The following is a 25,799-nucleotide window of genomic DNA, read 5'->3' as shown; positions in this document are numbered from 1 at the left end:
CTTTTTAAAGATTTTTGGAAGTGTTTGAAAAATACAATATCGGACCTCTATGTTGGACCTCAACTGTAGATACCTCATGTGCCTCCATATGATGCCTTATTCTCCAATATATTGTAAAGCTTCTAGGGGAAAATACTTTTGTAATTAGATATGTAATGAAACATGGCACAATTTGTTTTCCTGTGGACTCATAGACTTCCACGGAATCTATGAGAAAAAGCCTCCGTGTGCTTCCTTATAAAATTGGAGGCAGTATGTACCCATTAAAGGCTGAAATGTATCAACCTTTCTACACTAGCTTTTTGGTATAGAAAAGTCACAAAAGGGATCAAGAGTCGCAATTTGAAATGAAAATTTTGAATTTTGGGCTTATGCCACCCATGTCATTTTTGGAAATGGGCATGGCTAAACAAAAGTGGCAGGGTCACCACAGTTCAAAAAATGTGCTCGAATTTACGCTAGAAAACTTGCTCCCTAGATCAGACATCCCCCTTTCCCCGTCGAACAATAAAAAAAACAAAAAATATATGCTCACCTCACTTTTCCACTACACCCCTTCGGTCCCCTTCGGCTCCCTGAGCATGCTGTAGCACATACAACATTGTATGTGACGCAGCACTTAGGAAATTAAGTGTTATAACACATTTAGGGCCCTAATGCTGCTCGGCTTAAGGACCTTGTATAAGCAGCGGCATGCTGAGTGAGCCTGAGGGGACCTGGACGGGAGAACCAAAGAGAACTGGTTAAGTTTGTATTCTGATATTATGTGCGATGGGAGGAGGGAATGGATGGCACTTGGCCAGAAGAAAGATGCAACACATTTATTAAAAGCCTTTTGGGTATATGTCTCAGAGCCTACATTTTTCCTGGCGTACTACTTGCTAAAATATATGACTTTTAGCTACAATTTCAATTAGAACAGGAAAAAAGTAGTTCAACTAACATCAACCCCTATACGCAATACTAAATGGTAGTTTAGCCTAAGCTGCTGCGAAACACAGGTTGGGGCGTGATGGTAGGGACTTTGGCTGTAGTTGGGTATGCCTCTGCATGGTATGATGATTGTTACCTGATTGGCTTTTATTATGACCACCTGGTGATTTACACTGTAGATAATCTTATGTTAACTACTATTTATGGTAAATAGTTGTGATTTTTGTGTTATAAACTCTGATAATTCCCATTTCACTTCTCCTTGTAGTGGGATTGGGATATTTTCCTTTCATACACTTCCTTATCTATTTTCTTTAAAAATTATAAAGGAATTGCAACATTGTTAATACAGATATTTGAGTGTTTTATCATGGTACTGTTTATGGTGTGGTCTGCAATTTAGTATCGTGAAGAGAGAAATTAAAATATTATTTTTTTGTTGTTTTCACAGATTTTTATTAGTTTAGAAACCATCTATTGCTAGTCCAAATTAATATCATGTGTTGAAATAGACCTAAAGAAATAGTTATTTATTTGTGTACTCTTCCTGGTACTTCAAGCACTGGCACTGTCGCAGAGAGCTTGTGTATATACAGAAGCCAAACGAAACATGTGGTGATATAGCAAAAAGTATGTAATGTGAACCAATTTGTAATAGTAGTAACATTGTGAACTAATTAATAATAATTGTAATTATCACCTGTAAAGGATCTGGCAGACACAGCTTCTGTGTCGACGCCCGTGGGTAATCAGTCTGCACCTGCTCCTAAGTCTGAGAGAGTGACTCCATCTTCTACCACTCAGGCTGGGAGGCTTAGGAGTGGGAGAGCCTATCACAGCCTGGCCATGCAATGAGACTCACCAAAAGCTTCTATAGTTAGTGGCCACACCAGACGGCAGTTTTATGCAACGTCGGGCCGATGTGAACTACATCGTGACGTTGGTGAGAGGCCGCTTCCCTTCAACTCCCGTGCCTGCCCCACCCCCATGGCCGCTCCACTCCTCCCACCTGGACCAGTGCTCTCCGTGTAGCTTCATACCAGCCCAATGAATGAGCCGACACGATAAGTATATAGCCTACTAGATGTTACTTGCAATCATGAAATACATTCTGCACATGATTGCAAGTAACCCCTTTAGTGCAGCCGTAGGGCAGGCGTCAGTACCCGGGTAAACCCGGTCAAGTGCAGGGGACTCACTCGGCCGCCGGGTGCTGACACTGCTATCATGTCTTCTCCAGCAGTAGAATCCCCATCAGAACCGTTGCCGGCACTCTTGACAGTGATTCCGCTACTAGAGGGAGCCCCTGTCTAGGAGTGGAATCCCCCCTGTTAGTGCCACCCAACCTCCCTCCCTATTAGTGCCATCCCAGCCCCCCTCCCTGTTAGTGCCACCCAGTCCCCCTCCTTGGTAGTGCCACCCAGCCCCACTTCCCTGTAGGTAGCGCAATTGGGGATCCCTCTAGCCAGTGTATTGTCGATGCTTTGGCTGGGGGATTCTCTACAGGAGGTGTTCCTGAAAACACTATCCATATATATGGACAGTGACGTCTGAGGCTTCTCCAGGAGGGGAATCACCGGGACAAAGTGTTGGCAAGGCTCTGGCCGTGGATTCCGCTACTGGAGAAGCCCATTATGTCACTATCCATATATAGACAGTGACGTCAGGTGCTTCTCCTGAAGCGGAATCCCTGGCCACAGCGTTGCCAAAGCTCTGGCTGGGGATTCCCTCTACGAGAGAGCCACTGACGTCACTGTGTATATATGGACAGTAACATCAGGGGTGGGAGCGGAATCCCCGGCCAGAGCATCGGCTACACTCTGGTTGGGGTTTCCGCTGCCATAGTGAGTCTGAATGGCGGTAACTACAGTGAGGGGGCGCGATCTGCAGGGGGATGTGTGCGGCGCTATCTATAGGGGCAGGTTGGCGATTTCTGCAAGGGCAGGGTGGCGATTTCTGCAGGGTGGGGATTTCTACAAGGAAAGGGTGGCGATTTCTACTGGATCAGGGTGGCGATTTCTATTAGTCACGTCATCCAAAAGTTTTAGATCACACGGTAAATAATTCTATGTCTCCTTATAAGGTTTTCAGTTTAGCATGCTTTCAGACAATACGTACGACGTAAAATAAACCTAACTAACTAAAACATATGCAAGACATACACATATGTGCACAATAATTACAAATGATATGATCATACCTACCGTCCAGCGGTCTATTCCTTCACAGCTGTGTTGCATTCCTAATCCTCTTTCCTCCTTCCTTTCGTTTCACTCTTCCACCTACTCTCTCTGGACACTCTTTTTGTTCATATTTTAGCCATTGATCACAATGTGGCCTGTCCTGATTAGTCATATTATAGGATGATTGTGCATTTTCTGATGTAATTTGTTTGTAAATATCCAAATAAGGAAAGTTGGAATATGTCATCATTCTATTCTGAAATGTATGGCTGTGCCCAAGCTACCACCAACAGGTGTGATATGGGTTTTTGCGACTTACAATAGCTCACTGCGTATTCCATCATAACAAACACATCCAGCACCATACTTGGGATACAAAAACATGTCCATAGATATGTATGTTGTTGCTATGATACATCTATATTCATACACACAACGCGATTAACAAATGCCTGTATTAATACATGTATACATGTATTCTGACAATCCCTTATTACATGGCAATTGTTTTCAGTTGACTTTTTCTGCTTGTCACATCTTGTTTCCACCGCTGTGGTGCACTGGCATAAAAAGTCTTGTGTGTTTATATGTGTATATATTTCCTTTACTGCTTAGACTGTAATAATGTGAACCACAGCTACAAGTGTGTCGGCGATTTACAGTGTGAGTAGTAACATGAAATGAAGGGAATCAGTGCCTGTACGAGCGTTGCGGCCCCTTCAAAGCAGATGAACGGTGGGGGTGCTGGGAGTCGGACACGACCAATGAGATAATGATGGCCTTAGGATAGACCATTCATTTCTCAGGACTGGAAAACCCTTTTAAAGTGTTTGAAGAACAATAAACAAAAAAATATGGCAGAATGGATTTAAAAAATTTAGAATTTTTTGCCACAGAACACAGTGGAAAAATATGCTGCATCAAGGCCATATGAGCTACGCCCTTACGAGGTTAATGAGAGAAATATTTTAACAAGTTTAAGAGTTGCAGTTATTGTTAAATTGGGCAAAAGTATTAGAGGACAAAGAGGTTTGAAATTGTAATAAAGTCATGTTTCAAGGCACTGTAAAATGGATCTGTCATGAAAATAGGGCAGCATGTTATCATCACAGGTCTGATGTGCTATTACACCAAATGGCACAAAAATATGGTGGCAATTGTATAACAAAAGAGAAGAAAGAATACAGCAGACTCATAGTCCACTCCATTCAGAAGCTTGATGCTTTCTCTGCCTCCTCCAGACCTTTTCACCAATGATTGACAGCCACAACAGTCTGTTCAGGCATATATATCAGCACCATCAAAATTTGGTAAGGGGGCAGGGAGAGGCTATCGAGTGATGGACTAAATTACTTGCCAGTACTTGCCAGTTCAGGTGAAAAGACTGCAATCACACACTTTCTCTGCTCGCTCTTGCTGTGGCACTGTCCATATCTGATTGGACAGTGTCACAGCCATAGTAACATGCCCCCTTGCCAGTACACACTCCGTTGACTGTTCAGGGGGTTATTTAAATATTGGGCCCCAAATATAACGTCACCGATATATAAATAACGGAGGGATGTAGAAAAAAAATGTAAAGTGCCCCAGGGTTTGTTCTGCCCTCCCCATTACATGCTGCACTCAGCTGCACATGTATGGGGAGGTGAAAGGTTCTCTTTAAGACTAAATATTCCACAAATATATAATTATTAGGTTAGTGTCATTGACTTTAAACCCGGCAAGAAATTCATTCTGTAACATATATAGTAAAATCTTTTGCATTCAAAATTTTGGCTATGACAAATACAAATCACATTGAGACTTGTTAGTGAAGTTGGGTGATAACCACAGAGGCCAATTATTGGTGTGTTATTCTTTCACAAATATCGAAACCTTATTCTATTATGTTTCTAACTAATTACATATCATGTAGTCAACAAGTCCCACTTTTAGAAGTTATGCTAGTGAAAAACTCATTGCACAGCAAATTTATGTCCAGCTGTCATGACTTAATGTATAACCAGCTCATCTCCATTTTTAAGCATACAAAAAAGGATTTTATGGCAACTATTTTAGAACCATGTGTGCAATGGTATAAATCATATATCTCATTTCTCTTAATTTGAGGCAGTATACAATGTAATATTAATGTACATTCCTTAAAGGGAACCTGTCACCAGCATTTCACCTATTTACCTTTACTTATCCCTCACTGGCCGCTGCTATAAAAAGTTAATTGCCGTTATCCCCACTCCTAAACTCCTCCTCCGACTGTAAATAACGGTTTTAATCCGGTGTCCCGTTGTGCGCACACACCAGAGGAGAACATCAATGAACAAGCGTGGGATTTTGTGTGCTGGCGGAAAGTGAGGAGCTGTCAATCAAAAGTAAGTAGGCGGGGTAAACTCGGAAACACTTGAGGAATGAAGATTTGACTCTTTTTTAAACAAATATTTGACTCTTTTCAAACGAAGATATGACTTTTCTGCTCATTAGCATACGGTGTGGGAACACTAAAAAACTGAATACTAAAGCTACAGAGCCGACTAAGAAGACAATTATAGGTTATGTAGAAATTATTTTTCACCCACTACCACCAGTTATTGCTGGTTTAATAGGTGAAATGCTGGTGACCGGTTCCCTTTAAGCAGGTTTCTGTTTATTCCATCCATAATAAATGAATAAATGAGCAGGTAAGAAAGTTTCACATTGTTTATTATTGAATTAGTATAGTGATACATAATCTCTTTCTAGGCTCACCATCAACGCTGAATGTCAACTACAACTGCACAACTTTCCCATGGATGAACATTCGTGCCCACTCATATTCTCAAGCTGTAAGTATTCAATCTGTGAATGTATGTCTTCTGAGAGGTAGGGAGTGATTCATTTCATAACATTTATGATGCTATGTATTTTGTCCCGTTATATTTGCTGTTGCCTACCGTAATATTTAAATTTATAGCAGCTATGTATCAATTCAGTTGAATGGCATGATTTTCCCTTTGTTTGATTGTTAGAACTTTAAAGTTTAAATTTCAGTATGGTGTAAAATATTGTACTGTTTAATTGAAGGGGTTGTTCATGGGGTTGTATGAGATTTAAAAAAAACATGGCTACTTTTTACCAGAGACACACCAATCACTTGAATGGTACTGAGTGGCAATACCGGACACAGCCCATTTAAAAGAGTAATGTAGTTTCTGGAAGGAAGCAGCCATGTTTTTCTAATCTCATACAAGCCCTTTAATTTTCATGTTCATAAACCCAATATAGTTATATGATGTGCTGTAATAAATGAGTTCCTTTCATAGAAGATGCTCAGCTGAGGACAACATTCAATGAAAATAAAAAGGGATCAAACAAATTTGCAACTGGATTTTTTGAAAATGGTGTCACAATGTTACTGATATATTATAATAAATGCTAGGGGTCCAAAACCTTTTGTACCTTGCAAGCCACATTAAGTTATGGTCAGGTGCCACGTTCAACTCAGAAATGGAAAAAAGCCATATTAACCTCAGGGAATACAAGAAAACTTGACACTGCAAACATTTGCATATACATATTTTAGTGAGTATCAGATATTCATCTGCTCCTCTTCAATCCAGATTGACTGTAGTGAAGAAAGTAATACAAGCAATACTGCATGTTTTAGTTGGTACATGCCGAAATACTAGGGTATTACACTACAAAAATTTGGGGGTTAGGATATGTTTAATAAGACTGTCAATGTGAAAGACTTATTGTAACAAGTGAATCTAGTCACAACTCAGGGATTATATCACAGGCCACACAGGAGGTGGTTGCAAGCCAGATGTGGCTCCCGAGCCACTGGTTGGAGACGTCTGCTATACATGAATAATACTGGATTAATATCAAGGAAGAAAACTTGTACCAGTATAGTCACATTAATTTAAAATCATATACTATTACTCTTATCAAGTGGATTTAGTAAATAATTACCATTTCATTGTCAGTAATGGACGTGGAATGGGAAGCTCACACAGGTATGAATAAATAGTTTAATAAGAAATATAATAAAAATGTAATTGACTAAATAAACTGCAAAATCAAAACAATGAATTTGATAAAATGTTACTTTACTCAGAATTACCTACCTGAGGCAGCAATAAACCGAGCTTAGCCAACTTGACAATTATTCAAAATTGTTAGTATGTTTTCTTGTTATTTGCTTTAAGTGTATGTGTTATAGCCTCCTAAAAGAGAAATCTTTTGTGTTAAGCTAGCCGTCATTAATTTAAAAGCAGTAAAAAGCAGCATAGTAGAAATAAATATCTTCCTGCAGTACTTCTTTGTATTGATTATGTGATTGAAATTTGTTTTAACTAGAAATATAAAGTAAATGACTGTTTTGTGTCTCTTAGAATATTTACAAGTTTAAAGAAGTTTTTTCTAGATATTAATAGTACATTTATATAAAGGTAAACTGCTGAAGAGTATTTCATGATCATAAACATCTTAATAATAACATCTTGGTCTAAAATAATTTGTTGTCTTTCCGGTTTAATGTCTAATTTTAAAACTTTTTTTATATTAGTTCATTCAACTAATGCTATAACGAAGCTCTGTTTACATTTTTCTGTGTTTCGTTACTGGGTTTTTGAGGGCAAGAATAGCTACAACAAGAAACCTTATTATAAATCAATGGGCTCTATCAGGATCCACCATGACAACCTTTTAAGTTGTCCATAAACATTAGATATTTCGTAATACACCTCAGTGATTTTAGTGATATCAACCGGCAATCTTATATCAATGGGGATAACTTACCTGTACCCAATACCTGATTTTAAGGTAATATTGTGCAGGTTTTCCTTTGTCCAATTCTATTGTTTTTTCACCATTATAAGTAATGTCAAAGATCTCTAATAGCCAGTCATCTTCCTCCAGCTTCATAGGATTTTGATACAACAGTACTTGGTTTTTCCTGTAGCTCCATAGACCTTAATGGATAGTGCCATATGCGGCCACCTCTCCATTTAATTTATTGGGAAAGTGGCTGCTGTGAATCCTTGAAGGTAGATTGCAGGTTCCCCATTTTCCCGATAGGTGAGGTTCCCAGAGTTGGACCTTGGAACTCAGACAAGTACAAGCAGCAAATAATAAGAAAATCAACAATAAGTATCAAGCAGGATAATCAAATGCATGAGCCCAGAATTTATAGAGGGAGAATACTTTTGGGGCATCTGAAGGTAATCCAATTATTGGAGATTAGGATGGGATGCCAATATATAGTGAGTTTTATGAATTAATTGTTAATTGTGCAAACATGATGCACTATCCTTATAACATTCTATTAATCAATAAATCAATTATAAAAGTTAACTGGATGCATAGCAATCCTTATATTCTTAGAATTGTGTTGCTGATTATATTGTTTGAAGATTCAAGGGAGTAATAATGAACCATATTTAGGGATATAAAACATTACTTTCAAATCAGAATAACAGATGCCAAGTGGAATTACACATTGATCAAATCAAGCTGTGCTGAAAAGTATTTCTCATCTATCAAACATATAGCCGATGGCAGAGTGATGACAGAGATGTAGGTTCTAATGCAGCCTAGATTTGAAGATAGAAGAACACTTTTTAAAGGAAAAATCAAACAATTGAAAAAAAAGAAGAAAGCCAAACATGTTATTACAAAAGAAGGAAGGCTAAAACTAAAGTGTAATTTTGCACTCTAGTTCATAACAGTTTCAAATTTAATTATGAAAAAAAAAAGATAGATAAGAATATGACTGAAAAATTAATATCCCTTTTTTGTTAAGTCGCACTGATTTTCTAAATAATACATCAGCTAGCAAAAAGGCAAATAATAATAATAATTATAATATTAATCATAATAATTACAACAGCAGTGATAAGAATAGTTCCGGAGGTAAGTGTGACATTAGATGCAGTATTTGTAAATTAGATTTTTATTATGAAAAAGAATTGTAAGTTTTTATCACTCTCCCACACCTTCTTATGGCTGAAATGCAGGTGACAGGTTGTCAGACAATGGTGTGTAAATGAAGCATAGAATGGAGAAGAGTTCAGAGCAGGTTGTCTTTATTCTAAAAAAAGAAAATGTACGCAGACCTTATTGGTGATTCTAAATCAGATCAGAATCAACATATAAGATTTTACTATTTTAATTTTAAACCTGCGCTATTGATGAATTTTTTTTATAAGCGTTTCATAGAAGTACACTTTAGGTTTTATTACACACATTTCCACATCAGTTATCTTAAGTCAACGTTAATGCCTTATGCACACATTTAAACCGTGTGCAAAAAGGTTGTCCGAAATCATGAGGAGTCCCTGTGGCTCTATATTATGGAGCTATAAGTCCTCTGTGCTTTGCCCTTTGGTGCTCCATACGGCTCTATATTATAGATTATTCTCTGCCAGAAGCAATTTTTCTAGGTTCAAATACCTCCGTAATATGGTATCCAATGGAAATCGGTGGTATATGGATATACATTAGGGCCCCATAAAAGTCTACCGACATATTATATCTCCATCCAAAGTGGAGGTTGAACAAAGCCATGAATCGCTCAAGTGAATGAGATTTTTGGATTTACTTGTTCCAATTTTATTTTGTGGTTTGCAAATTAGCAAACTACTCAGATTGGATGACAGACCTCCATTTGCTTTTCATATTAGCATTCGCTAGTGAGTGGTATCATCAGTAGAGGTTAATGGGAAAACCACAGAAAAGACAACCCAAAATTCAAATACATATATTTTTTATCTAACAAAGTACTAACTGACCTCATCCATACGTTCTTTATATGAAATCATTTACTACCCCAGTTGTTTGGATAATACCATTGACTATTGGCCATATATTTATTCTCTCTGGAAGTTTAAACATTTCATGGAATGCAGTGATACTTGCTTCTTAAAAGGATATTCCCAACTCACACATTTATGGCATATGCCCAGTATATGCCATAAATGTGTGATAGGTGTGGGTCACCACATCTGGAACAAGCACTTATGTGGAGAACGGAGAGCTCGTCGGCTTCCTTAATCCCCATAAAACTGAATGGAGAAAGCTACAGCCATGACTGCAGTCATTCTCCATCCAGATGCGGCAGCCACCTGGTGGGACGGAGGTTGGTGGACCCGTGTTCTCCACATAGAGGTGTGACCCGCACCTATCAGACATTTATGGCAAATATGTGGATATGTCATTAATGTGAGTAGGAAATAACTGTTTAACACATAGGTCAATGCTATCCCATTTCACCCCCGTTCCATATAATGTCAGATTTTTGGAGAACATGACACTAGTAGTCATTTCTAATGAATTTGCTGAGGTTGTGGTTTTCAAATAGCAGCATGACTCATGTAACAATATTCTATGCCTTTGGCTACCGTTTAAATTAATTATGAGTACGATTGCTGATATTATTGTGCATTTTATATTATGTTTTTGTACTATTATGTAATAACCCCTCAGTCAAGCTATTAATAACAAATATAAAAGACCATTGAAGGTATTACGATACATTGTGACCACTACTGGCATAATTAATGTCGAGCTGACATTGACAGATATAATGCTGAAGGTCAAGAATATTCAACTTTAAAGAGGTTCTTCTGGTTTTATGTTAGTAATTATTGTAAAATGAAAAGGTATGAAACTTTGCAAATATATCTTCTTGTCAGTAAATAGAAAATTTATATCAAGAGGTTGAAAACCTATCCAACTTACACAGGAGCATAGCTTGATAAATGTGCATAAACTTTGTTATGAGCAGAGTGCTTGAGTCATTTGGACAAGACAGGTTTTCAGCCTCTAGATGTAAACAGAAATGTTTCCAATCACCGACAGTCGTTTCATACACCAGTCTTAATCAAAAACATGCTGAAGTAAGATATGCCTAATTTATTAAGAGGCGCACGCCTCATAAATAAATAAGTTGTATCTCTGCCGTCCGTGTGCCAGAAAGTCAAATCTATGCCAGGCATGAGCTAGCGTAGATTTGCGCTACAATACACGCCAGTTTCTGGTGTAAATAAAACTGCGTTTGTCATGCTGTTGGTGGCCCTGTCCCCTTCCACTAAGCTCTGCCAACTTTTTAGAAAAGTGCCGTAAGCAGCGCAGATTGCACAAAAGTAAAAAATATGTAATTTGTGACTTTTGTGCCATTTGCACCTTTTCTATGCTTTAAAACTAGATGGGCTACCAACAATGATGCAAACTGATTATATTAACGATCATTCGTCTCACTACAGTATAGCATCAACAGGAATAAAAGAGCCTGTTAAGGAGCGGCAATCGACTTGTTATATCCTTGATCGGTGCTCGTCATGGGCAGAAATCTTCCCATATAAAGCAGCCTTTATTTCAACAATGAGAGCGCTTTAGTCCACAAGTTTTGAACTAAAGCAGCAGTATTTGTTATTACCATATTCCACAGGAAAACTCTGTTTTTGGTTTCTACCATATTGACTGACACGTTTTTCCCTCCTCTACTCAAACAAATTAGTACTTCTGTGAAAATATGCTGTGTTTCTGATTCATTTTTGGAAAATATTTGCAGACCTACAATGTGATTGGAACATGTATGCAGGTGAAAATCTAAATCATCATGTGAATATAGCACTGTGTATAAATAGTGTATGGTCTAAACAGAGTCGCTTCTTTTCTGTGTGAAAAATACATTTATATCAGGATAAATCTTAAAGAGGCTCTGTCACCACTTTATAAGTGCCCAATCTCCTGCATAATCTGATCGTCACTGTAATGTAGATAATGAGCAAGTTATGAGCAATTTTAGATTTATGCTAATTCGTTTCTTAATGCCCAACTGGGCGTTTTTTAACTTTTGACCAAGTGGGCGTTGTAAAGAGAAGTGTATGACGCTGACCAATCAGCGTCATACACTTCCCTCCATTCATGTCCATTTGTACTCAGCACAGCGTGATCTCGCTGTGCTGTCACATACACCCACATTAACTTTACTGAAGTGTCTTGAGAGTGAATAGACATCACCTCCAGCTAGGACGCGATGTGTATTCACACTCCCGACACTTCGGTAAAGTTTGTGTATGGGACTTAATCTCAGCACTGTGTGAATTTGCGAGATCACGCTGTGATGAGTACAAATGGACACGAATGGAGAGAAGTGTATGACGCTGATTGGTCAGCGTCATACACTTCTCTTTACAACGCCCACTTGGTCAAAAGTTAAAAAACGCCCAGTTGGGCATTAAGAAACTAATTAGAATAAATCTAATTTGCTCAAAAATTATAATTTTTCAAAATAAAAACAATGGTTGTTATCTACATTACAGCGCCGTTCAGATTATGTAGGAGATAGGGCATTTATAATGTGGTGACAGAGCCTCCTTAAGAAAATTCTGTATTATTACATTAGATCTCTGCCTCACTAAGATTGCCCACCCCTGCTTTAGTATATATCAAGTAAATGACTGTTAACCCAATGCAGGTAATAGGGGAGAGCAGCAGAGAACTATGCTGCTATGTGCTATAATAAAATATACTTTTCTATGACCATTGTGTTACTACAGTACTATGAATTAGGTACATTTACGATAGGATGATCTGTTGCTTACTCTGTACTTGATATAATTTGACATGCTTCGACTTGAGTCCACATATGAAATATTCATCCATATACCACCCATGCCCATTAAATAATCGTGTACCTACAATTTAATATTTTTATTCCTGTAGCTATGACACTTGGAAAAATCACATTATTTTCATTCCTGCAATTCATTAATTTTATTTCCCAAGTTTATATTTTCCAATAAGGGAATAAACATAATAAACAAAACTTTCTGGCAATTATCCAATGAAAAAATGATGTCAAAATGGAAGAAGATGTACACAGACATAACTAACCATTTCCTTGCTGCTAAATGCATATACTGACACTAACACTATAGAAGATTGAAGCAAATCACTATTTAACACATTAGTAAATAAAGTAAATTTACTCTTCAGGGTTCGAAGAATAGAGCTCATTATATTTTCAATGCAGGTTTTTTTACATTCATTAAAATGTTAATTACAATGCAAGGTTTATATAGATGATAATGTTCCCTGTGGCTGCTCTACTTTGTGCAATTAATCACTGTTTACCCACAAAGCAATGGTAAATGCATATACACAAGAATGAAAACTGAATACAGATGTGTCCACCATTCGCTTTTCTTGAATTATGTTAAGTTATACAATTTGTCATACAATCCAGTATGCTTCCAGTAAAAAAAAAACAGATATATTAACATATACGTTTTTTGAAAATGGGATTCTATGGGTGACGAATGGCCATGCGATGGCATCTGTTAGAAGCACCCGTCACAGCTATCCAGTAAAAATAATACACCTTAAAAGTTTTACATGGTGTTTAACATCTCACACAATACATCTTGAGATATGTTAGGTTCAAAGAATCGGAGGGTTTTTATGAAGCCCTAAAATCAGAATTACTTTTTACTTACACATTGTACCTTTTACTCCCTGAATTGCTTTGATGTTCACTGAATTTCTTGAAATCTACCTAATCAAGTTGCCATCAACTATATTGAGTAGGTGATTTATTGTTTATAGTGTGATTTATAATAGGTGATATAATTAACATGACAATATCTGTTAAGTAAATACCCAAATCTCATAGTGTGCAGTCTGACCATGCAGTCAGAAGTGCGTGACTGCAGGATCAGACTACACAGAGGGTTTATTTATAGTCTGTAACCATGGAAACACATAGCTCTGCATAGGAGCTGCAGAAACAAAATGGTAGGATATTTTTAATCAAGACAATTTGCAAAGTTGTTTCATTTTTATGTCAGATGTATTAGGGCAATAAAAAAAGGTAAACATAGACTTTTAAAACAGGAGAAATACAGCCTCAAGTCACCCTCTTCTTAATTTTATAATACAATAATACAAAAGTTTTATAACTTCTTTTATATTCAACAACCAGAAATGTGATTAGTAAACTTATACATATTTTAGTAACATTAAAAAGTATTACACTCTTGACAAATGTGAATTATAATATTGCAACAGTGACAATGTAATTTTCCATATGCTTTAGTTACTTACTATACATTTGCACTAAAAAGCCAGCTGGAAAATATTCCTACAATACTTGAAATATGATAGTTCAGTTGCCTTGTTCCCTAACGTTTGCGAAGTAATATTACTTTCTAAAATTATATTGCTGCTGCTACTTATTCTATAAGAAAGCTACCACATCTATCAAAATAATATTTTCATACTTTTAGCATACTTTATTACTTTAATAAATGAAAGTCTTGAAAATATACACATTTAACTAGTGAAGATGATGGCTTAGGACAATTAGAAATGCATAAAACATTTCTAGATACTATAAAAGGAAAAGCACATTCATTACAGCTACTCTCCAGTAATTTTAGCCCACTTTGGGGTATTCTAAGGAGTGGTGGGAGCTATAGATGAGCAAATTTCCCAAAATTTGATTCGGGTCCAATTCAGTCAGACCGGTCGTCAGATTCTATGTGGTCTGAATAAATTAATCGAAAATTGAATGTACTCCAATAGCCTAGAAAAGTCGTGTATGACACTCTGAGGTCTGCTAGGACTGCATTCAACCCTCTGTAATGCCAAGACTGCATTAGTAATTTCAAAGTGACAGCAACATATACAGATGTAGCCGTCATTATCTTGACGTTTAACGCATTAAAGAGGCTCTGTCACCGGATTATAAGTGCCCTATCTCCTACATAATGTGATCGGCACTGTAATGTAGATAACAGTGGTTTTTATTTTAAAAAACAATCATTTTTTAGCAAGTTATGAGCAATTTTAGATTTATGCTAATTACTTTCTTAATGACCAACTGGGCGTGTTTTTACTTGTAGTTTCTATTGGTACCATTTTGGAGTAGATACGACTTTTTGATCACTTTTTATCAAATTTTTTTTAAGGCTGGTTTCAAAGAAAACAGACATTTTTGCATGTTTTTTTATTTTATTTTTTACGACGTTCACCGTGCGGGTTAAATGATGTAATAAGTTTATAGTTTGGGGCGATACGGATGCGGCGATACCAAATATGTGTAACTCTTTGTAACAAATTTGATTAGTGTAAAATCGATTCACTTATTTCTTTTGGCAGCTCAAAAAGTAAAAAATTTAGTACCCACCTCTCCTAGGTCCCCCCTCTTCTTCTCTTCTAGATCTCAGATTCTAAATAGAGCATGCAGGCAACACCAAGAAGGGTGGATATCACTGAAATAAATCAACAAAAGTGACAGTTACACCATTCAAAGAGACACAAGTATAACCGCTTGAACAATTAGATTAATTTTATTATATCATCATGTGATACAGAAAGAAAAAACAGGCATTAATTTAAAAAAAACAAACCTAAGAAAACGCACAAACATGTGCATAACCCCAGTCTTAACCCCTAAAAGGGTCAGAAGATAAACCACACATGGAACAAATGGTGTAGAACCTAGGATACTAGACCTAGCTTTAGCAAATTAATCTAATAAAGAAATCCTGCAAATGGTGCATAAATGCGTACACTAAAAAAATAGAAACAAGAAGCTTATATCACAAGAGGGAAGGTGAGAAGCTGTATGATGCTGACAGGACAGCGTCATACATCCAATACATACACCACCCCCCCCCCCCCCCCAGTAAAACCTCAGCGTTACCGCCCCTTTGGCTAGTATAGCCTATATAGCATAATAAGAAAATGGCTCATAACTAAGAAAAGTAAAACTCGGATTGGGATACAAATTACACTGACATCATCAGGAAATTGGGCTTCGCTGAACTAGTGATAGGTCCTCTTTAATAGATATTTTTATTGTCTATTTCTGTGCTCCGTGTACATTGGTAACCATCAGTGAAGCCCTTGAGTTATATCAATGTCTTTCTTTTGAGTAGCCTCAACTTGCTGGAACAGGAAGGATGTATTTGAAATGACAGTATTATTTCACAATATAGTTAATTACTCGAATGTTTATTTCTAATTCACGCTACTATTTGATACATCCTCAAAAGTGGATTTTTTTTTTTAAATATTCAATTAATCTTACTGAATGCCGGCCTGTGCTTGCCACAATTTTACATGAAAAGAACTGTAACCGAACAATGTCGGAACAAACTAGTGTAATGATGCAGCTAAAACATCATTAATTTCCCCTGTGTAGAGAAGACAGCCAATGTACTTTATAAGATAAAGTTAAAAAAACATTGCTTCAGCTTTTATTTTTATTTTTTTTAAAGCTTGCTTGGATGTGATGGCAAAAAAATAGTTTCAGCTGTAATGGTAATGTCAGATATTTACTTTCTTATCTCATGTTCATTTTATTATTATTAATAATAATAATAATAATAATAATAATAATAATACCTAAAAAAAAAGGACAATGTTTTATGTGAACATCCATTTAAAAACAAAGTCAGATATTAGAGCATATGTAATAATACTTGATTTTCTTCTTGTAATATTTTATTATTAAAACATACCTCCATCCATCCAGAAACAGTGCTTCTTCTTCTATATGTGTAGTTACAAGTGTGTCGTTTTCACTTGTAAATAGAACCACTCCATTCTTTTCCTGCTTTGGTACGTATGTTACTGATTTCTTGTCAGCATTACAAACTCTCATGAAAACAATATCTCTGTGAACCAGTCGAGCCCACAACCTACATGTGCCAATCAGGGCCGGCTCCAGGTTTATGTGGGCCCTTGGGCGACACAGATTTAGTAGGCCTCTTTGTGGGGGAACTCACAGCGGTAGTAAAATGGCAGAAAATGTCATATAGACGTTAGGCGCTGTTTATGCCCCCATATAGAAGTTAGGCCCCCAGTTTGTACCCACATAAATTTTGTGCCGTCTGTAGATGGTGCCACACAGCCCCCTCCCTGGTAGTGCCACACAGCCCCAACCCTGTTAGTGCCACACAGCACCCCCTGCCAGGTAGTGCAATACAGCCCCCACCTCCCAGGTAGTGCCACACAGCTTATTCCTCCCAGGTAGTGCCACACATCCCCCTCCCTGGTAGTGCCACACAGTCACCCTCCCAAGTAGTGCCACATAGCCACCCTCCCTGGTAGTGCCACACAGCCACCCGCCCTGGTAGTACCACACAGCCACCCTCCCTGGTAGTACCACACAGCCTCCCTCCCTATAGGAGTGGAATCCCCAGCCAGAGCATTGCCGATGCTCTGGCTGGGGATTCCGCTTCAGGAGAAACCCCTGACGTCACTGTCCATGTATGGACAGTGTTGTAAGGGGCAACCCTAGAGCTGTATTCCTGGACATAGCGAAACAAGCATCCTGCCTGGGACACTGCTCCTGACAACACTGTCCATATATGAACAGTTATGTGAATGGTTTCCCCAGAGACGGAGTCCCGAAGCAGAGCCACTAGTGCTCTGCCTGGGACTCCTTCTCTCCTCCTGACATCACTGTCCATATATGGACAATGATGTTAGGGGCTTCTGCAGAGACGGTGTCCCAGAGGAGAGTCGCTTGTAGCGCTCTGCCTGGGACTCCTTCTCTCCCTCTAACATCAGTATCCATATATGGACAGTGATGTCGTGATGACGGCAGCGACAGCACCTGGCGGCCGAGTGGGCTAGGGTAGTGGGCCCCAGCACTTGCGCCCCAGCACTTGCCGGGGTTCGCCGGGTGCTGACGCCGGCCCTGGTGCCAATATATAATCATTCCTAGCTGCTCCTCCCCCCTCCCCCTCCCTCACTTCCTGGAAATCAATGACTGAGAAAGAAATGGGTGATTGGGAATATGATTGTAGCGGCACAGCTCAAGGTTGTGCTGTTTATGCTTACCTTTTATTACATTACATTTCACAGGCTAAATATAGGTCTTGCAAAAAAAAAAAATTCCAGTGAACAAGCCAAAAGATATGTATAGTGGCTAGATATTATAATTAGAAATACATATGCCCTAATACTCAGTGGTTGTCAACCTGTGCTTCTCCAGCAATTTTCATCATGCTATGGAAACTGAAGACAGTCATGGCATGCTGGAACTTGTACCTTTAAGTCAGTGTTCACATCAGCGTTGGTTTCCATTCATGGGTTCTGTTGCAGATTTACGTCAGGAACCCATGAACGGAAACAAAAGCTTCCGATTACACTACCATTGATTTCAATGGTAATGTTTCCATTGCAAATGGTTTCTCTTTGTTTCCGTTCCGTAAAGGTTTCCGTTTTTTAGCCATAGGTGTGCCATAGGTTAACCAGAGTCCTTGGCTTGTGCAGTTTATGTGCTGTCACGTACATTAGAACCTGAAAAAAGGTAATTCACAATATTTAAAAAAACAAATATAGCAATTTTTGGTCGTTGACCCTGTGGTACATATCCTGAGTATATTATGTCTAGATCACTGAAAATCTCCTGAATTAAATTTGCTGAACACTATGAGTATGATTACATTGCATCAGTGTAATGATATGTAACCAAAGAAATTGCATGGCTTATTTACTTAGATTGACATTTTATTGTAAATTGCATGGGACCATATAAATGTAATTTTCTGGAGTCACCGTCTGATTCCAGGAAGTTGAGTATTATACAGACTGTAGAATATTCACAAATAGGCTTTAAACTAGGACACAAGAAGACATATGAGTGGCGATATGAGCGGTAGGCCGAGTAGGAAGCCTAGGATACCATTGTGGATAATTTTGATCGGTCAAGGTCCGGGTGCTGAGACCCTTACAAATCTGTAAACAAAGGGCAGAAGTGGTGTACGGGCTTATAGACTTTCTCCAGAGCCCGTACACCTATGTCTCGGCTTTCCAAGGTGTCGATATGACATGTCAAAAGTTTTATGAAATTTTAAGTACAGAATGGACGGGAGTCAGTGAGCCTCAGCTGTAAGCGTTTCCCCCCAGCTACAGTACCGCCCCTGACACCTAAAATGCGGCTGTGAGCTCCGTGACATGGCGGACGGGATCAACTGTATACTGCCATGGTTGGTGAAACTTCGGCACCGACTACCACATCTGAGCCTTAAAAAGCAGATTATCAGCAGTCACATCAAGCAAGAGGACAAAGGTGAGACACCTGTGCGAGCAACTCTGGGGGCTGCGCCCCAATCTTTTGTGGTTATTATCTTGTAATATGGCTGCAAGGGCTTCTCCATTAGTTATTTAATTACTGCCAGACGATGGTTTGGATTTTTACGCCACCTGAGTAGTGAAGTAATTTTGCGCAAATTTTTTTTTTTTTTCAGTGTATAGGGGTTGGGGAGGGATGTTTTTTTTGGTTTGTGACTGTATTTAAAAATGTAATAAAGAAACATAAGAAAAAGATCATAATACTCTTAACTTGCATATATTTCCTGAGCTCAATCGACTGTATATAGATAACAGATGATTAGCAGCTGCACAATTCTGAAGATACAACCAGCATCACTTAAAAGCCCATGCTTTTCAAAAGGACATCAGCCAAAATGAATATGCAATTAATTCATGTTTTTGATGCTTTAGGGCATCGCTGATATCTGTACAATGACTTTTATGTAATCAACATTGCAAACGTTATGTAGCAGAATACCTGGAACTATTTGATAAAGGGTCCAGAGAAGCAAACTGAGTCTTTGCCCCAGGTGAGGGAAAGCCAGAGGCGTAGCTAGGTTCTCCAGCACCCGGGGCAAATATTCAGTTTGGCGCCCCCCCCCCAACCTCTTTCCCGACATCTCCTTCCCCCTCGCCGCGTTTGTTTTCTCTACCAATCGACGTGTAATTTCTTTTCCACATTTCTTTTTATATAATGCGAGCATAAAAACATTTGTACATTTTACAAGCAATATAGTTCTCTACACAACAATAGTGCTCAGTACATAAATACAGCCCCAGAACAAAGCTCATTACATATATACAGCACCAGCACAAATACAGCTCAATTTAGTGCAACCCCTGCTGTATAGGTATGTACGGCGTAAAACCTACAGCTCCCAGCATGGCCCGAACAATGGTAAGGATATGCTGGGAGTTGCTGTTTCACAAAAAATAAATCCTATCATAATCATACCACCCATCATCTCACTGCAGATCATACTGTGACTACATTACTGATTAGAGGCAGAATAAACATTTACATTAAGTGACTCACCGGTGACGTCTCAGATTCTAGTTCTTTTTCTCCATTTGGTCCAGACCTCTATGATGACTTCTCCCGGTCACAGCCCATTTCTGCAGTTTGCCGCTCAGATGTCTTCAGCTTCTCACTTTTCCAACATTTCTACACCTATAAATAAGGATAAAGTTCTTATTATACCACACACTACGCCCCTAAATATAATAGCGCCATACACCGCACCTCTAATTATAATAGCACCATACACCGTGTCCCACACACACACACTGTGCCCCCTGTAGATAGTGTCTGCCATAGAGCCCCCTGTAGATAGTTCCCCCATAGAGCCCCGTGTAGACAGTGCCCCCATATAGCCCACCCCTGTATATAGTGTTCCACAAATAACTCCCCCTAGAGTGCTCTACAGATAGCCCCCTGTAGATAAAGCCCATCCCTGTATATAGTGCTCCACAGATAGCCCACCCCTGTATATAGCCCCCCTGTAGATATAGCCCACCACTGTATATAGTGCTCCACATATAGTCCACCCCTGTATATAGTGCTCCACAGAGAGCCCACCCCGGTATATAGCCCCCTGTAGATATAGCCCACCCCTGTATATAGTGCTCCACATATAGCCCACCCCTGTATATAGCCCCCCTGTACATATAGTCCACCCCTGTATATAGTGCTCCACTAGATAGTCCACCCCTGTATATAGTGCTCTACAGATAGCACACCCCTGTATATACTATATATAGGGGTGGGCTATCTGTGGAGCACTATATACAGGGGTGGGCTATATCTACAGGGGGGCTATATACAGGCGTGGGTGATCTATGGAGCACTATATACAGGGGTGGGCTATATCTACAGGGGGGCTATATACTATATAGCCCCCCTGTAGATATAGCCCACCCCTGTATATAGTGCACCATAGATCGCTGACCCCTGTATATAGCTCCCCTGTAGCTATAGCCCACCCCTGTATATGGTGCTCCATAGATAGCCCACCCCAGTATATAGCCCCCCTGTAGAGACACCCCCCCCGTAGATAAAGCCCCCCGCGTGTAGATAAAGCCCCCCCATAGATAAAGTCCCCCCCGTAGATAAAGTCCCCCTTGTAGATAAAGGCCCCCCGTAGATAAAGTCCCCCTGTAGACAAAGTCCCCCCGTAGGTAAAGTCCCCCCTGTAGATAAAGTCCCCCTTGTAGATAAAGTCCTCCCTGTAGATACAGCCACACACATTTTTGTTACAATTAAAAAAAAAATCAAACTCACCCACGCCGGCTGGCAGCAATGGAGACCTGCTCTCTTCTGTGCAGGTCTCCTGGGGTTTGAACAAAGCGTCTATGAAAGGCGCTGATTGGCTGGGCAGGATGGCTTTCCCTGTCAATCAGCGCCTTTCATCGACGGAAGCTTCACTAGTACAAAAGGTACCAGTAGCTTCACTGGTGCAAAAAGCGCTGAATAGCCGGGCACGGAACGTACCCGGCCATTCATTGCTTCTAATTGTACCTGTGTCCTATAGACACAGGTACAATTATAGTGCAGGAGGAGGTGGCCATGGCGCCCCCCTCTAAGTTGCGCACGGGGCACATGCCCCGCCTGCCCCCCCTAGCTATGCCCCTGGGGAAAGCCTAGCTGCAACTGATATAATTTAATGTGGTATTTAAAAAAATTGCCAAATAGGTTCAAACAAAGTCTTGGAGATGGATACTAGTCCCATTGCCTAAAAGCTTTTGTTTAAAAAAAATTGTGTTCAATACTATTCATGACTTCCTTGCTCCATTATATTCTTGTAGATGGCGTAATATCCAACCATGTAATAATAAAGAGTACCCTGAGCTATCAGCTAGCGTCACTGTATGCACGTGTATAGAAATGAATGCTAAAAAATGGGCATGAGTTTGGCATCCCTGAGAGAGTAGTCTCCAGTAGCAACAGCTGACAACTTGCAGATGGTATTCCAAAGTGTGTTAACAGTATTGATATGCAGAAGTATGCTAGTACAAATACAAGGCCTGGGCTGCAATACAGGAAAACAATCCAAACTTGCAAACAAATAACACCTTTATATAGAGAGCCCAGCGGCACGGGGGTGGGAGAGTGAGAGGGATGCCCTCCACAAAGATAAGTGCAGCAGCCAGCATTATAATATATTGTTGTAAAGGGAAAATCCAGTCTAAATAATCTTCTGATGTGTCATAGCTACTGTATATGTGAGAATATCCCATTGATGGAGTGTGTAGTCTCAGACTGACCACTACTAATTTCCAAAGCAAGAGGCCTCTATTAAGAGCTTAAAGCCCTATTGTCCATACTATTAGAATTTTAAAAGAACAAAGTGCCAAAGCAGGTTTAAGGTTTTAATTATTGTAGTTTGAGAATCACAGACTCCACTAACGTGGTCTGCTCACGTGGTCTGCTCATTCCTTGTACATCTATAAAAATATGAGAGAGAGAGAGCGAGAGAGAGAGAATGAAAATGTGGATGGGGTTTTAGAGTTGTGATGCCAGTACTGTACCTGCCACTTTTCTAAGTAGAAAAATGGTGCAAAACAATGCCGGGTCTAACCTGGCAATATTTTAAGCCAGTTGCAGATACATTTAGGGCACGTTCAGACGTGGCGTATTTGCTGTGGAATTCTCCTGCGGCAGTGGAAATCCGCAGCAGACATTTTTCCTTTGGCTTCTATTGCACACTAGGTAGCTTAGTGCAAACATTACTCAAAACAACTGTGCGGAAACTAGCTTGTCGTGCGAAATTAACATTACATTCCGCAGCACGCACAGTCTGTTGCCGGGAAGCAGCGGATTTTCACTGTAGATTTCAGACTTTGCAAATAAAAGGCTAAAATCTACAGCAAGTCTGCTGCAAAATCTGGACGAACTCTCAAATATGCAAATTTTGCGCCAGACTCGTTGTGCATTGTCCACGATTTTGAACGTACGTCTGAACATGCCATAACAATGAGTGGTTTCTGTTGATGAATCTGGCACAGCAGAGACATGCTGGAACACTGTGCATCAGAAATACTGTGTTTTAACAATTTACACAAAGCAACCTGTAGTCACATAAGTATAAAAACACACATTTTCTTTGTGCTGTACTATACATGTTGTAAACTTGGCTAAATAATTGCTGCCTAGAGAAATTGGCTTTATTGCTTCAGAATAATTTGAGTTTTAGGTTTATGTTCCAGGTTTTATTATTTTCTGTTGAGCTCTTGAAACACTTCAAACCCGTTTATTAAAAATCATTAAAGCACATCAGCTCGTATTACCACATCTTTCAAAAAATTCAAGTGCTTCACATAATGCATGCTAATGACCATGAATACTTTGTGTTCCATATAGTCAGTAGTAATAGAGTATCTGTTACTGTATTCTTTAAGTCCTTCTTTAGAGAGGAAAAGTGCCCTTTGAAATAAAGAGTGTATTTTAATTAATCCGTATACTGCATTTCCAGCTAAATGTTTATTTAAGCTCTACATATTATATCTTTTTATATATACACTACCGTTCAAAAGTTTAGGGTCACTTAGAAATTTCCTTATTTTTGCAAGAAAAGCACAATTTTTTTCAATGGAGATAACATTAAAGTAATCAGAAATACACTCTATACATTGTTAATGTGCTAAATGACTATTCTAGCTGCAAACGTCTCGTTTTTAATGCAATATCTACATAGGTGTATAGAGGCCCATTTCCAGCAACCATCACTCCAGTGTTCTAATGGTACATTGTATTTGCTAACTGTGTTAATGGATGATTAGAAAACACTTGAAAATCCTTGTGCAATTATGTTAGCACCGCTGTAAACAGTTTTGCTGTTTAGAGGAGCTATAAAACTGACCTTCCTTTGAGCTAGTTGAGAATCTGGAGCATTACATTTGTGGGTTCGATTAAACTCTCAAAATGGCTAGAAAAGAGAGCTTTCATGTGAAACTCGACAGTCTATTCTTGTTCTTAGAAATGAAGGCTATTCCATGTGAGAAATTGCCAAGAAACTGAAGATTTCCTACAACGGTGTGTACTACTCCCTTCAGAGGACAGCACAAACAGGCTCTAACCAGAGTAGAAAGAGAAGTGGGAGGCCCCGCTGCACAACTGAGCAACAAAACAAGTACATTAGAGTCTCTAGTTTGAGAAATAGACGCCTCACAGGTCCTCAACTGGCAGCTTTATTAAATAGTACCCACAAAACGCCAGTGTCAACGTCTACAGTGAAGAGGCGACTCCGGGATGCTGGCCTTCAGGGCAGAGTGGCAAAGAAAAAGCCATATCTGAGACTGGCTAATAAAAGGAAAAGATTAATATGGGCAAAAGCACACAGACATTGGACAGAGGAAGATTGGAAAAAAGTGTTATGGACAGACGAATCGAAGTTTGAGGTGTTTGGATCACACAGAAGAACATTTGCGAGACGCAGAACAACTGAAAAGATGCTGGAAGAGTGCCTGAGGCCATCTGTCAAGCATGGTGTAGGTAATGTGATGGTCTGGGGTGGCTTTGGTGCTGGTAAAGTGGGAGATTTGTACAAGGTAAAAGGGATTTTGAATAAGGAAGGCTATCACTCCATTTTTCAACGCCATGCCATACCCTGTGGACAGCGCTTGATTGGAGCCAATTTCATCCTACAACAGGAAAATGACCCAAAGCACACCTCCAAATTATGCAAGAACTATTTAGGGAAGAAGCAGGCAGCTGGTATTCTATCTGTAATGGAGTGGCCGGCGCAGTCACCAGATCTCAACCCCATAGAGCTGTTGTGGGAGCAGCTTGACCGTATGGTACGCAAGAAGTGCCCATCAAGCCAATCCAACTTGTGGGAGGGCCTTCTGGAAGCATGGGGTGAAATTTCTCCCGATTACCTCAGCAAATTAACAGCTAGAATGCCAAAGGTCTGCAATGCTGTAATTGCTGCAAATGGAGCATTCTTTGACGAAAGCAAAGTTTGAAGGAGAAAATTATTATTTGAAATAAAAATCATTATTTCTAACCTTGTCAATGTCTTGACTATATTTTCTAGTCATTCTGCAACTCATTTGATAAATATAAGTGTGAGTTTTCATGGAAAACACTAAATTGTCTTGGTGACCCCAAACTTTTGAACGGTAGTGTATATATATATATATATATATATATATATATACTGCATATATATATATACACATATATATATATATATGTATATATATATATATATATATATATATATATATATAAATGAATTTCTGTTGTCTGATGCCTGCTGTCTGATGTCTGTTCTTTATGCACGACCAAACGACTTGACCAATCTGCACCGAATTTGGCACATCAGTAAATCACGTGCTTCTGAAGGTTTTAGACTGGGTTTCAGCTCTCTAGGACCTACCGTTTTCGACATATTCACAAAAGCAAATATGACACCACTGACTTACACATCAAGAACCTTCCTCCATATCACATGACATGTATTAACCAATAGATGCCTGAAAGTTCTTCATTCTTAGCCCCACTCATATACACACAGTTTTAGACCAGGTTTCCATAAAAGCCAAGCCATTTTTCTTTACTCTACGTGTTACTCGCTGTAAATGAACTGT

At 39.1% G+C, this 25,799-nt stretch overlaps 1 protein-coding gene across 3 annotated transcripts in view; it reads left to right on the top strand.

The window, feature by feature from the left end:
- Window positions 1–25,799, top strand: part of GABRG3 (gamma-aminobutyric acid type A receptor subunit gamma3) — a 485,326-nt gene that overhangs the window by 311,258 nt on the left and 148,269 nt on the right. For all 3 annotated transcript variants that reach the window (XM_075852586.1, XM_075852584.1, XM_075852585.1), the window contains exon 5: window positions 5,853–5,935. In XM_075852586.1, coding sequence (XP_075708701.1) covers window positions 5,853–5,935 — 83 coding nt within the window. The remainder of the gene's footprint in view (window positions 1–5,852; window positions 5,936–25,799) is intronic.

The sequence above is a fragment of the Rhinoderma darwinii genome, chromosome 2 (genome assembly GCF_050947455.1).
Source record: "Rhinoderma darwinii isolate aRhiDar2 chromosome 2, aRhiDar2.hap1, whole genome shotgun sequence".
Taxonomy (NCBI): Eukaryota; Metazoa; Chordata; class Amphibia; order Anura; family Rhinodermatidae; genus Rhinoderma; species Rhinoderma darwinii.
The sequence above is the reverse complement of the archived record's forward strand: the minus strand, read 5'-3'. Positions and strand labels throughout refer to the sequence as shown.